Source organism: Zootoca vivipara, chromosome 6 (assembly GCF_963506605.1).
Source record: "Zootoca vivipara chromosome 6, rZooViv1.1, whole genome shotgun sequence".
Taxonomy (NCBI): domain Eukaryota; kingdom Metazoa; phylum Chordata; class Lepidosauria; order Squamata; family Lacertidae; genus Zootoca; species Zootoca vivipara.
The window spans coordinates 19172305-19186535 of record NC_083281.1 but is presented as its reverse complement, the minus strand read 5'-3'; the positions used below and the strand labels follow the sequence as shown (position 1 = coordinate 19186535).

Below are 14231 nucleotides of genomic sequence, written 5' to 3'. Positions count from 1 at the left end.
GATGTACTGTAGTCTACAAAAGCTCGTACCATAACAAAGAAGTCTTTTAAAGGAGAGCTACATACTTGGCTGGGATTTTTTTTTTCTGAAATAGAGACCCCCCTCTGGAAATAATTTAAAGGGGTCATCACAATTATGAAAGAAGTATCTGAAGTGTAAATATGAGGAGCTGTTTAGCGCACGTCTAAAATGACATCAAAAATATATATGCTAATCCTTATTTTCCTGTGTGGTTGGTTGCAAAGTTTTGGGATTTTATGGGCCAATTCTTCAACCCAGACCCATCACTCTCAACCTGCCACCGTCCCCCTTGAAGTGGCTTGCTCAACTGGCACTCGTCCCTTATCATTCAGCGAACCTTTTTTTTTTGTGGGGAAAAAAGACACACCGAGACTGTCATGTATGTTACCAGACGTATTTTATGTTTCACAACAGCGATAGATACAGACGAGGCAGGGGGCAAATCTGATCCCGCCACAGAGAGGAAAAAAATTAACCACACACAAGGGTAGAGGGAACAATATATAGATTTCTTCTTTTCTGAAAAAAAAAATTATATATATAAACAAATCCCCAAAGCCTTTACAGACGCTGAAGCCTGCTACGGTGTGCTCCCCTTCGAGGAAGCCCTTCCTACACCCCCTTGTCATAGCCAGTCAGCACTTCCGGCAATACAGACTTGAGTACCGATTTCACGACCCACGCAGACCGACCTGCCAGTCAGCTGCGGGTTCCTTCTGGGTTATCACCGTGCCTCAAAAAATGCCAGACTGACCGCTTCCCGCCCAAGAGCAGCAAAGACTCATTGGGAGTGGCACTGCTCAGTTTTCCTCTGGGCCCAGAAAATGTTGCCTCGGTTTTAGCGTAAAATCAAAGCTTGCTGGCATTCTCAACCCTGGAGTGTGCGTTTTGCAGCTGGCTTAGTTCTAATAAATGAATGGGCCCGTTGTGGTCCTTCGTTTTCAATGTGTCTACTCCCCTAGTACGGCTAACAACGGATGCAATCCCAGGTAAAGGAGTTCTAAGCACCGTGGGCCTCAGTTTTCAAGTCTGCAAGGCCATGACCTTATCCAAGATTTCAGTTCTGTGATTCCACACCCCCGAAAGCTCTCTTCCTTCAGGGAATCCTCTCCACGTTGCCCATGATTCTGGTTCATGGGCCTCGTTATCACCAAAGTTGAACCAAGTGTGCCTTAGAAGACGCCCACTATGCTCTCCTGGTGCAGGGGACGGTCAGTACTGGCAGGCAGGTTTTCTTTCAGGACTGCTTGTCCTCTTATGTCTCTCTCTCTCTCTCTCTCTCTGAGGGGCCTTTCAGAAGGCGGTTCCTCAGGAGACAGTTTGAACGCACTGAATTTTCCATTCTGTGCTGGCCGGCCATGACAAACGCTGGGGCGGGGGGCAGGGAGCAATGTGCGTGTGTAAGCATGGGGAGGGGAGGCGGTTGTGTCTCTTGTAAAAGTGTACATTTGCGCTGCGATAAAACGCAGCGGGTTCTCCTTCGAGGGTTTCCCGGCAAGATGGCTGTGCCCACGCACACCATGACTGGCCACAGGAGGGGCGCCGTTGTGCAGCCCGGTAACCAGGCCCGGAGGGCAGCGCAACAGCCAGAGGGAGGGAGGGAGGGAAGGGGGCCACAGCCTCTGAGTGGCCCAGCCACCCCTTCCGCTAGCCGGAGGGGTGGAGCACCAGGGCCTCTCTAGCTGGAGGCAGGGCGTGGCGGTCTTTGGGTACGAGGTCGCCTTCATCTGGCTGCACTGTGGCAGCGGTGGACAATTCGGCGAGAGCACACCCTTCCCGGCCGAGGGTGGCCAGGCCTGGACCCTGAAAAGGTGCCCGTGGCATTGAGTTACACAGAAGGCAGAATTCAAGCATGAGGAGCCTCTCCCTGTCCCGGCGCTGCGATCGCAGTTGAGTTACAGGGCATCATAAGAAGCTGCCTTAGCGTTACGGACACTGGCTGGCAGCAACCCTCCAGGGCTTCCTCCTGCATGGAGTTTCCCCAGGAGCTGCAATCTGCAGGCCGGTCCCTGGCAACCTGCCGAAATTCTGCCTTCCGCCCGGGCTTGAAAGCCTTGCTGGCTCTTTGGCTGGCTGCTGCTGCTGCCTGGCAAAATTCCCTTTGAGTGTGCGTGCGTGAGACATAGACGGAGGGACAAGGAAGTGAGCTGAGCACCATGGCACTGGGGTATGGCTACCCGTTGCCAATACGAGGTCAGAGAGCTGAGTGAGGGCAGAGGACCCGGGTTTGCAGCCATCGCAGGTGGAAGGGAGGTGTGAAGAGAGAGCACCACAGCCACAGCGTGGCCTTAAACAACCACCGCCGGGGACAGGATTATCACAGCTTTTGCGTGTATAGTTTAGCACCTCATGCGTGGTCCGCATGACACGTCCCCGGAGGAAGCAGGGCGTGGCCCGGGTTTGCCGCGCCAGGAATGCCACTGAGAGGGCGAGAGAAGCCGCCCTGTAGGAAAACGACAGCCGGTGGGGATTGAGGTTTTGTGGAACAAGTGCTGGTCACAGGAACGAAAGAGACACAACCCCTCTTGTCCTCCCTTCTTCTTCTTTCTTTCCTCTACAAAAGTAGCAGGACTAGTTAAAATTCGAAGGAGGGGGCGGCGGCAGAGGGCGCAGCGCCAGGCTTTGGGGGCGGACGAGGAAATTAAAAAAACAGCTACAACCCTACCAGAACGACGACATTAACCATAATAAAAAGGGTGGTGCCATAGTCGTTTCACCAAAGTCTCTTGGATAAGAAACACAACGAAACCAGGTTAAGGGAGGGAGGGAGGGGTAAACAACGACGGGTCAGGAATCAGAAGAACAACAATTAGAACAATCGCAATAATTAAAAAGAGAAAAGATAGACGTAACATCCTGTGTTCTTCACCTGGCTTGGGAATTCTATTGTTCTGTGCGTGTGGTTCAACTGCGGCTTTCGGAGAAAAGAGCTGCCTGGGCCAAACGCGGCCCATCGTTGTGAGATTGCGCATGCTTGTGTGCAGGTATCGGTGCATTTGTGTCTCTCTACACATGTGTGTATGCAATATCTATGTATATACGTGTGCATGTGTGTCTGTGTGTGCGTTTTGCTCGCAATGAAATTGAACAGTCTGCGTTGCTAGATCTCGGTGCCTTGCGTCTGCAACTCCTACCCAGCTCTCCGCTCGCCCCCCCTTCCCCTCGTGCCACGCCAACTCCTTGCTTGGAAGTTGGCGTGAGGCGGGGGGTGGGGGTGGTTTGTATGCGGGGAGAGGAAGGTGTGTTTGGGAACAGGGAGGCAGTTGTGTATGGGGCGGTTTCCTCCCCAACCGCCTCTTTCCCCTTGCTCTGGGGGCAGAGGTGGGGAGTAGACCCGGGGAAAACGGCAGCCCGTTTCCCAGCCCCCCCCCATTCTCCCGTGCCACTGACAGTTGCCCTCACCAACTCGGAAGATATCGGAGAGGGTTGGGTATTTTGTTTCTTCCCTCTCCCCCCCGTATTATGTGTGTATTTATCTACGTATATAACGCTCTCTCTCTTTTGGTGCTGGTGAAATTGTCAACGAGAAGGCACAGGTGAATGGCGGACGAGGCAAAAGTGGTTTCAAGGGCAGCTATTCGTCCCTCTCAGACTGCAATTCTCAATGCGGCTCGTCGAGAAAAGAAAAAGAGAGAAAGAGAGAGAAAGAGAAAGAAAGAAAGAGAGAGAGCACTCTTTTTTGACTCCCCACCCGCCTCAGTGACAAGGGTCCTGATCCTGGCATCGCAGGCATTCTTGCAAAACGTGCATCACCCCAGCTGGGATGGAAGCAGGGGTCCCCGCCAAATCCTTGCCAGTTTCTCTGTCTAAATCAAACTTTCTGAATTAACCCCTACCTGGGGTGGATCAGTGCAAGATCTGCATGCAGAGGCTGACCCCAGGGGACCCGCAATGTCCCAAATCTCCTTTTCCTATCTGTAGGGCAGAGGTCGGCAAGGTTTACCTTGCCTGGGCCAGTTCACTCCAACGGAGATCCCTCCATGGGCTGGATTGCGCCCGCGATTTTCAGCGTCTGCATCTGCACAGACGTGATTTTCGGCACTGCAAAAGCAAATCCCTGCGCAGTGCTGTGCTTGTTTAGCACAGCGCATGGGGACTCACCGAGCAGGAGGCTCTGTTCAGGGGCGGCTTGTGGGCCGGTTAAACGACCCCCATGGGCAGCTTGTGGCCCATGGGCCTTAGGTTGCTGACCCCTGCTGTAGGGCCTCCAGCCCTCTCCTACCTCTGAGTGAACTCCCAGGATTTGCTCTGGGATCTTGAGGGAATGAGGCAGGCAGCAGAAAGAGAAGGGAAAGCTTTTTTTTTGTGGGAGGGTGTTGAGAGAGCGGCTCTCTCCCTGGAAAACTGCTACGCCCCCAGCTTAGTCATGTGCCACTGAGGGTAACTAGGGTGGCCCAGCTACGGGTGAGCCAGGCTGGCATGCACAAACACACACGTACAGACACAGACGGCCGTGCAAAACACTGACTTGCACGGTCTCCTACGCTCCTGTTTTCACATCTGAGGGCTCTGGACTGCAGGGACGGGGAAGTGAGCTGCAGTAATTAAGCCTGGCTTGGGACCGGGTCTAAAACTCATTTTTTTAAAAAAACAGACACAAAACTCCTAAAAGTTGTGGTTAAAGTAACGGCATCAAGGACTAAGCAACTGAATTGTCAGGGGGTTTTTTAAAGAAAAAAGAAAGAAAGAAGGAAAAGAGAAAGAGGCTTTTGTTTCTAAATTGGAGACTACTGGGAAAATTTTCCCACCACACGGGCTTTCAACTAGACGGCCGCCAGCAATTCTGTGGGAAAAGGGTTCCTGTGATTTTAAGAATGGTGTCGATGGGGGGAATCCTAGCTAGTGAGGCTTCCCCGACCGGTCAAGGGTGGAGGAAGCTGCACTTGCCAATATTCTCTTTTCTGGGTAATAATTAAAGAGGCAGAGGAAGCCCCATCCCTCCTAAAATGTGGAGCAACCCTACTATGAGCGCCAGCTAACACTACGGTGGCCTTTTATACCAAAAGGGTATAAAAGAGGTAAGGCAATTCAATCTTAGGCGACGTTTGCTAGTGCAGGAGTTATGCAAGGTTTTGAGTTACGCAGAACTCTTCCTCTTTGGGCAGAATGGAAAAGTAGCTCATTTTGAAGCGCAAAACCAAAAAACTGGTGCCAAATGCGACTTCAAGTCACGGGGTTTTGCGAGTCTTATCGCAAAACTTCTGCCTTTGTTTTATTTTTCGCAGGAGCCAAGAATGACCAACCTTTCCATGCTGACAGTGCATGATGCAACTAAGCTGCAATCCTAGGCATGCTAACCCAGAAGCAAACAAGCCCAGAGAGCACCATGGGGGCATACTTCTGAGTAAACGTGCAAGATCAGGCTGTTTTTAAAAAAAAGCAAGAGTGAAGGGTGGGAATCCTCAATCCTAGTCAGAAGTTAAGTCTCAACGTGTAAACGCGTTCAGGATCAGGGGGCAAAAAAACGCGAGAAAGAGGGAGATTTCCTCTTTCAAATGTCCCTTTCCGCCCTGTTTTAAGTAGAACTATTGGCAAAAATGCCATTTCCTGGCAACCTATATTTAGACTGATTGCACTCCAAATTTGCTTTGTTTAAGAACCAATGTGATCTTTGTGGCGAGTTCCCAATCCTAATTTTTTAAAAAATAGGTCAGCCTCCGCACCCCACCCCATTTCAAATTCAGGAACTTTCTAAAGATTGTCTTTAAAAGTTTCAGATTGTGAAAGCAACATCTAGGCTCCTTAAACTTTCCTTTTAGAATTTCAAAATCATCATCCACTGCCCACCTACCTGTGGCTACCTTGAGGTTAGAAACCCACCTTTTTCGGTGCCAAGATTTGTGAGAGTGGGGTGGGGGATGGGGAGGGGAGTGGCCTGCACAGATCTCGCCCATTTTTAGGATTCAACAAACTCCGCCCCCCCCCAAAAGCAACCCAACCACCCCTAAGTAGTGACAAAGTGCGGAGGGGGGGAAGGAAGGACTTCTTAAAAATTAGAAATATATCTGGGGAGGGAGAAGCAAGATATATAATCCTATCTCTTTTTTTATTTAAAAAAAATAGGGTGTTTTTTTGTTTTTAAGAAGAAAATATTTCTGCTCCCTGTACAATACGTTCAAGTTTCTAGACCTTTTAAAACTTGTGGTCGCTTGACCACCAGAAACATTTCGGCCTCTTTTTAAAAGCGTAAACAGACCTTTAAACCGGGTCAAAAAATTCGGCCAGAGCACCATGGTTACCTTCCTCTCCTCTAGAAGAAATTCATTTCCATCTCTTAAGTTTTGGGCCACTTCCGGGGGAAATTCGGTCCGGACGATCGGGAACAAGGGGGCCGGGGGGCGCTTGAATAACACCCTACCCTGGCCAAAACTGTCTTCCCCAGAAGTGCTCCCTGATCTCTTTTATGAGGCAAGAGCTTAGGGGAGATAAATGAGTATGGTACTGTCGCCAAAGAGGCTCCCCTGAAGGATTCTGGGACATCAGAGAGGCAAGAGCTCCCTCCCTAAGTCTTGGCGGTGCAAGAGCAAGCCCAGTGCTGCCCAACCCTAAAGTTTGCCTCCTGTGTTTGGGTGGTCCCAGTTCCTTCCGGAATGGGTGAACTCGTGATGGAAGCCGGCAGGAGGGTCACAGAGGAGGGGCGGCTCCCTCCATGTTCAGGCATCACCCTGCCTCCCTCGTTTCTCAGGGGAGCGCGGCACCCCTGTCTCCAATCCCTGACCACCCCTTCGCCCCTACTCTCCTCTCAATTTGGGGGGATTTGACAGAACGGACTCATCCTGTGAGGAGGCTTAATATGGGCCCCCAACTCCTTTTCTTCCACCCCACTTCTGCTTCCCATCTCAAGAAAAGAGGATACGTGAGCACCAATATTTTTTTGGGGGGGGAGGGGGGAGCTGGTTTGGAGTGGGGCAGGGGACAGACAGTCCCTACGAACGCTGGCTCCTAAGTTCGGCTAAGCCTTCCTCCCTCGCCGTCTCCGGAGGGGAGAGGCTGCGCGATGAGGACAGGACAGGACTGAGGTAGGAAGAGTTCCAAGGATGCCGGCGGAGATTTGGGGGTGGCAAAGAGAGAGAGAGAGCAGGGCGTTTGGGTGGGGTGGGGGATGGTTGGAGGAGGAGGAGGGAAGGAAGGAGGGCCCCACTCCCCTCCTCTGCCTCTCATGGGTGGTTTTGGGTGGGGTTTGGTTCTGTTTTTGTCCCATCTGCGGAGCAGGAGTGTGGCGTGACGGCGGCGGCGGGGCCACCACCTCAGGTGGCCTGGTCCAGCTCCACCAGGAGCTCCTCCCCCAGCTGAAAATGCTGCCCGCTCTGCACGGAGGCCTCGTCCTCGGCGTCAAACAGGGCCAGCTGAGAGAGGGCTGGTCCGTCCACCACAAATGGCAGCATGTCCCCCAGGAGGCCTGGATGGGTGGGGAGGGAAAGGAGGGAGACCCAGACAGGGAGAGAGAAAAGGCCAGGAGTCAGGAGAGGGGAGGGCGATTTTTGTCTGTTTGGGGAGGCACCTGGCCCCCCGCGTCCCCCGCAGCGCAAGGGTATCCGCTTACCAGACTTCCCCCTCCTCCTCCTCCTCACCTTCCCAAATCTGCTCTGGAGGGTTGGAGGAACCCTGAGAACAGATCTAGGGGCGCATGAGGGGGGAAGAGGAGAAAGTCACGCTGCACAAGCGGAAATCCTAGCGGCGATAGAACCCACTGTTGTTGTTTTTAAAAAAGATGTGGTCTTCAAAAGGTATTGGGGTGGCAACTTGAATGAAATATTGGGGGCTCCACCCACATAATCGACTGCAGGATGTGGCATGCACGCATCATTTGAATGGCAGTGCCCGCCAACTTTGGGAGAGCCCGGCCCCTCTCGAATATTTTGTTGCTTCACCCCATCAGAACTGCACAATACTCACCCATCGGCTCCTCCAGCGACAGAAGCTTCCTGCCCAGGGACATGGTGCCCCCAAAACCCCGCTCGGACTTGGCATCCAAACATTCTTCCACACTCAGCAGGAAACCCTGGGGGAGGGGGGCACAGGAAGCTTAGGTCAAGCCAGGCCATTGGTTCATCTGGGTCGGTGGGGCGGGGGGGGGGCGGTACGCCTGCTGACCACATGGTGTTACCGTGGCATCATGTAAAAAGTGTTTTGAAATCCCTGAGTTGGGTCTTCAAAGCACCTTGCAAAGGTGCTGCTGAAAGGGAAGGGTTCCTCCCCCAACTTTAGCAGAGTGGTCCATGGATCCCCTTGCTGAAACAGTGGTTTAAAAATCTTCTCTTTCAGCTGGAGATTCTGATGCACCCCTGATTTTGAGAGGAGCGTGTCTCAGAATTGCAAGCATAAAGGGAGTATTTTCTCAACCCCATCTACTTAACAGGGGATCCTATGCAGCTGATAAACGAGGGTCAAATCCTGCTTGGTCTGACTGCGCACTGCCGTTCACTGCTGGGACCAGAGGCCCGCAGCCAACGCAGGATTTAACCCTGCCATAACACCTAATAGACAACGTCAAAAGTGACATTGGGGGAAACAGCCTCTACAGGGTGGAAGTTCGCAACTGTTGGTCTGTGTTGTCTGGCAGAGGCTCTTCCAGGGTTCCAGGAAGTGGCTCTCTCCCAGCCCCACCTGGAGAGGCCAGGGGTTGAACCGAGAACCTTCTGCATGCCAAGCAGATGCCCTGCCACTGAGCCACAGAAAGGTAAGGAGCAAAGGAGCCTCCTGTGATCTGGGAAGGAGCCATCGGCCGCAGCAGGGAGCTTTGGCGGAAATGGATTGGAAGAGGCTTCCCTCCCTCCTATGGACAGGTAATTTCAGCACCTACCAGGCTAAGAGAGGGCATCAAGAAGCCATCGGGCTCCAGGCCACGGGTGCGCTTAGGGAGCCCTGCTTCCAGGAAAACATCTCTCTCTTCCTCCACACTCAGCTCCCGGGCCCTGTTGGGTGAATGGCGGAAGGAGGTGGGAGAAAGAAGATGATATGAGATTATGCTCAGACAAAGTTACCTATGTATTTATTTATTTATTCATACCCCACCTTTTTCCCTGGAGGAACTCAAGGTGGCTTACAGATAAAAAATTTGATCCAACATGGGCACAAAGAACAGGAGTTAAAAATTATCATCTAACATCCTCCCCCCGCTTACCTAATTAAAAAAAAATAAGAATTCATCCTAAAACACTGCCAGAAACTGAGGCCAAATTTAAAGCACAATGACACTCCTCGTAAACAGGCATGGCTTTCCCCCAAAAGAATTCTAGGAGCTGTAGTTTGTTAGGGTTGTGGGAACTCCTCTTTGGATTGAGTTTACGCAGAATATACAGGTGAAACTCGGAAAATTAGAATATCATCAAAAAGTGCATTTATTTCAGTAATGCAACTTTAAAGGTCAAACCAATATATGAAATAGATGCATGACATGCAAAGCAAGATATGTCAAGGCTTTGTTTGTTGTCATTGTAATTATTTGTCGTTAGGTGGGTCAATTATAAATGGAATGTGATTAATGAAATGTAATAGTGATGTTTATTTTTCTATTATTGTAACTATTTGTTTTGTTACTGTGGAATTTCCAAAAGAAAGCATTTGTAAAAATTAAAAGAAAAATAAAAAATAATAAGTTCCATTACTGAAATAAATGCACTTTTTGACAATATTCTAATTTTCCAAGTTTCATCTGTATTAGGTTACTGACAATTATGTATTAGAATGATACGAATATACACATCTGTATATTCACACATGGTAATGTATTTTTTCTTTCATTCTCTCTTTTTTCTCCCCCCCCCCATCTTTTCATAAATGAAATTCTCTTAATAAAATATTAAAATTAGATTTAAAAGGTGAGGGTTTGCGCAATATTGTCAAAGTGGTTTAACGATCAACCCCTCTTCACAGTGAACTCTAGTTCTGAGAGTGGAATAAGGGCGTTGGTTTTATTATTTCAGCTCCCAATTTACCATTTCATTTGCAAGCTGCCCCCGGGGGCGGGGGCGGGGGGGAGCCTATCACTTTTTATTTAAAAACTGCTACCGGTATATAAAAGCCAACCCTCCCCTTACCTCTTCCTCCCACCCACAGAGGCCGCCTGGCCATTCTGACCGCTCCCATCCTGCACGGCCTGGATCTTAACGGATGCCACCATCTCCACCACTTGCTCTGCTCCGCATGGGGGGCTTCCTGGGGACTGGACAGGGCGGGGATGGCTCAGGCTGGTGTCGCTACCCCAGCGGGGGAGAGTGGCCTGCTCGGGCGGGCGGGGGGAGACTCCGTGGAAACTTCTCGAGCGAGGCCGTGGGGGTGGCGAGGTGGGCCGGGTCCCCGTCCCCAGGACCCCACCCCGTTTCTCAGCCAGCCAGGGCGGGTGGTCAGTGCTGCTGAGCTGGAAGTCGTCGTCCATCGAGATGTACGGAGCCAGCATCTCCAGGTCCAGGCCTTCGTAGTCCTGCAGGGGGCGGCAGAGAGCTGTCAACGGCAATGGAAACGTTTGCGGGGGACGGGTTGGGAATATGCTTCAGAGAGGCTTGCGAAAATTCATATTCTCAAGAGGCAAAATGTCTTTTGATGAACTCCCTGCTTTGCCGGCAGAAATGGTCAGGCTTACTTGGTGACAGGCAGACACAGCTATGTCAAGAACACTGCGGGAAGTTTAATGGTGGCTAGACCAAGTCTGTCTATTGCTGCTCACGACACCAGATAATAATAAAATAATAGCAATAGTAAACTCAGGACAAGCATCAGTGGGGGCCAGTGACTTCATCAGCTTGTCAAGGATGCCAAATGATGGTGCCGGCCTCATAGATTCCTTTTTTTCCTTCTTTAAACACAACATTCCTAAATTGACAGGTACTATAGAATTTAGGCGAGAAGGGAGAACAACTATTCTAAAAAAAATTTAAAACACATATTAGTGTTTTTTAAATAATTGTTTAGGAATAATTGTTGCAAGGGAAAAAAGTATTTTGTACAGTCATACGTAGTGTTGCGTTAGGTTCATGTTGTGTCTTTTCGGCTTGCGAACCCGGCAAACCCGAAGTGTATACTTCTGGGTTTTATCGGGCGGGGGGGTGCAGAAGCATTCTGCGCTCTTCGCACATGCGCAGAAGCACTTTATCGCGCCGCACGCGTGTGCAGAAGCGGCGCTCTAGTTACGGACTTTTCAGGGTGCGAACGGCACTCCGGAACGGATAGAGTCCGTAACTAGAGGTATCAGTGTACATAAAAAATTGTATAGATTTTATATTTGCTATATTGCATTCATTTTTTGTAAGCTGCCTAGAGACTTTGTAATTGTTAAGAGGGATATAAAATATATGAGGTTGTTTTTTTTAAGTAAGTCCTGTGACACCTTTAAAGGCCAACTGGTTGAGGCGGCAAAGCTCTAGTCTATGCCAACCTTCGCCATCCTGATGCCCTCCAGATGTTTTGGACTACAATTCCCATCAGCCCTCAGGTGACCTAAAGCATAGCTTCAATGACAAGTGAATGAACCGCACCTCTTCCCCATCCGTCTCCTCGAGAGGAGGAGAGTTTCCCTTTCAAGTGAAAACTTGGGGAACTGAAATTCATGCTAATTCTAGTTAGTGAAAACAAACCAGGATAATCAAACAGTAAGCTGATATCTTGGGTTTGTTTCCCCCCACTAAATCACAGTTCCAGTTCATACGTAGGAGAAAGCTGTGGTTTTCGTCAGAAGTGAAGCCGGAAGCTTTCACAATCCTTCTCTCACTCGCGAAGGAGGAGAGGGAAGGGGCACAGAACAAGTTCAAGGTGCCAGCTCCCAGCAGCATGGCAAACAGTCAGAAACGATGGGAGCCGCAGCCCAACATCCCCAGCACCGATCTAAGCCATGATCTAAGTCAACTAGGCATAAACAAAGCCATTTGTATGTTCGGCGCACATGCTGTTGGCACTGAACCAGTGCTGAAATACTTGAAGCGTGTGGCACTCAGGACCCTGCGTACCTTGAATATGACTTCCTCTACCTGTGTACACGTGGCTTTCTCTCCTCCTTGCTTTGCAGCAACTGCTTTATTGTGTTGGATACTGGAAGCCTGCTCCCTCCCTGATGACGTAAGGCTCCCACTCTGGCTTGTGACATTTCAGTAACTTTAAGGGCTAGAAACTTGGGCTTTTAAAAATAAAATGAACGCTGGCATTTGAAGGTCAGTGAGTTCAGTACCAAACTGAACGAACACGCATGGGAATGGACCTGAGCACTCTCCGTCCGAGGGTGGGAGCCCCCAAAGCAGAGAGCCTTCCCTGTCCAATGGTACCTGCAGGGCCGTCTCCATTGACTGAGCCTCCTTGCTGGAAGCGAAGAGCTTCTGCACGTTCTCCATGTCAAAAAGCAGCTCTTCTGGCAGCTCGACCTGGAGGCGGAAACAAAAGCAAAACATTGGTGAAGATGCTCTCGCTTTGCCAATGTTTCTAGGATCAAGCCTTCGACAGTTCCAAGCGTGGATCTCAAGCAGAGTCCCATTTCTTATAGGGAAACTTGGTTTCGTCCAAAGGAACGCAGAGCAAGGCATTTGGCACCAGTCTGGCCACAGGAGTTTCCGGAAGGAGGCGTACAAGGCACCCTCCAACCATCTTAGGGACTCTGGAAACCTGATCACAAGGTTAGGAACACACTGTGGGCGCTCTGCTTACAGGGACCTGGTTGGCCGCTGCAAGGACAGGATGCTGGTCTAAAAGGGCTTTTGGTCTGAACCTGTCAGGGACCAGACTGAGGATGAATGGTGGAGACCGCCTCTCCCATCTCCTGAACCTTCCCAAGAAGAGGAGGACAGTATAGATTTACAACGGTGGTTTGCAGAGGGTCACAGCTCAGAGAGGGAAGAGGGGCAAGGCTGGGAAATAACGGGAGAAGCAGAGCAGCAACAGCTGGCTGATCACTAGAGAGCATCCCAGACCCCGCTTCTCCCAGAAACCGGCGAGCAGTGAAAGTAGGAGAGCAGAGAGCGAAGAGGCAATCGGCCCTAAGGAGCCACCGTAAGCGGGGTGGTGCTGTTGATGAGAAGGGAAGGGCGGAGGAGATAACTCGGAGCAACGCCATTACCCCAAGAGGCAGTACTGAATAAAAGACACTGGTAAGAGCTTCTTGTCTTTCCATTACTGGCAGCATGCTGTGAGGGAGGGGGATCTGATTCCCTGAAGCCTGACATATCCAGGGCCATTCCGACATTCTTAAATGCACAGGCCTGGTCACCCTTGTCATTTGCGCAGGGAATAACCCTCCAAATAACCCTCTTCCTCTCCCCCTCCGAGCAGGTGACCCTGTCTCTGCAACACAGCCTCAGAGGTACCAAATCCCCCAGGCAGGCCACCTGCCTGCACCCTAAACTCACCCCACATGGAGAAGGGCTCTCCTCCCAAATTCCACAGCCTCCTTACCGGGTCCACTGGGCTCCTGCCTCCAGAAGCGTTCTTGGCAACCGGAGCAGGCTTGGGCGGTGCGGCTGGAGGCCTTGCCCGCAGGGTCCCTGGCGCTTGGCTCTGGGCCCCAGGAGGGTCGAAGATGGGGCCCAGCAGCTTCTGGAGGTCGGGGCTGCAGAAGCGCTTGGGGTCCAGCTGGAGCTCCTCTTCGCTGATGTTGGCGGGGCGCAGGAAGGCCAGGACTTTGGGGCCACGCAGCTCTGGGGAGAGGAAAGAAGGAGCGGCGGCATCACAGGCGAGGGTCTGGCTTGTTTCCCGACCTCCCTGCCCCGCAGAAAACCTCCCGCCTGTGACTCCCGCCGCCGCTCCATACCGAAGCTGAGGTTGATGATGGTGTCTCCCCCGTTGGCATCCAGGTCATCAAGCGCCCCGTCGGAGTCCAGCCCCTCGAGGGAGGGCGGGGGCAGCCGGCGGTGCTCCCCCTGCCGCTCGGTCTGCTCCAAGGAGAGCACCAGGCCCATCTCTTCCACCTGGCTGTAAAAAGGGCGTCGAGGCAAGGCGGTTGTTAACCGGGCACGGCAGGGCCAAGGCAACTGGCAACCACAGACACCTGAGTGGTCAGGGACGGTGTGGTTGCCAATATTTACAACACTCTCTCTCTCTCTCTCTCTGTGTGTGTGTGTGTGTGTGTGTGTGTGTAAATATTCATTTAGAATAAAATAAGGCAGAGGCACAGCTTGCTATCAAGCAAAGTGGGTGCCTAGCTCTTGTCTCCTTGCCTTGAGAAGGCCTCTGATGCATAAAGTGGCAGCGGCTGCAGATTATTTCTACTCCTGGGCGGAAGAATAAAAAAA

The 14231-nt window shown here is 51.3% G+C and overlaps 1 protein-coding gene across 9 annotated transcripts in view; it reads right to left on the bottom strand.

Annotated features, from left to right (window-relative positions):
- Positions 1-401: 401 nt before the first annotated feature.
- The window catches only part of HIF3A (hypoxia inducible factor 3 subunit alpha), a 53321-nt gene continuing 39491 nt past the window's right edge, over positions 402-14231 (bottom strand). For all 9 annotated transcript variants that reach the window (XM_035116899.2, XM_035116904.2, XM_035116903.2 and 6 more), the window contains 7 exons: positions 13751-13911; positions 13396-13637; positions 12276-12371; positions 10062-10444; positions 8825-8936; positions 7918-8023; positions 402-7420 (listed from right to left, as the gene is read on the bottom strand). In XM_035116899.2, the coding sequence (XP_034972790.1) occupies positions 7269-7420; positions 7918-8023; positions 8825-8936; positions 10062-10444; positions 12276-12371; positions 13396-13637; positions 13751-13911 (1252 nt within the window). In that variant the 3' untranslated portion in view covers positions 402-7268. The remainder of the gene's footprint in view (positions 7421-7917; positions 8024-8824; positions 8937-10061; positions 10445-12275; positions 12372-13395; positions 13638-13750; positions 13912-14231) is intronic.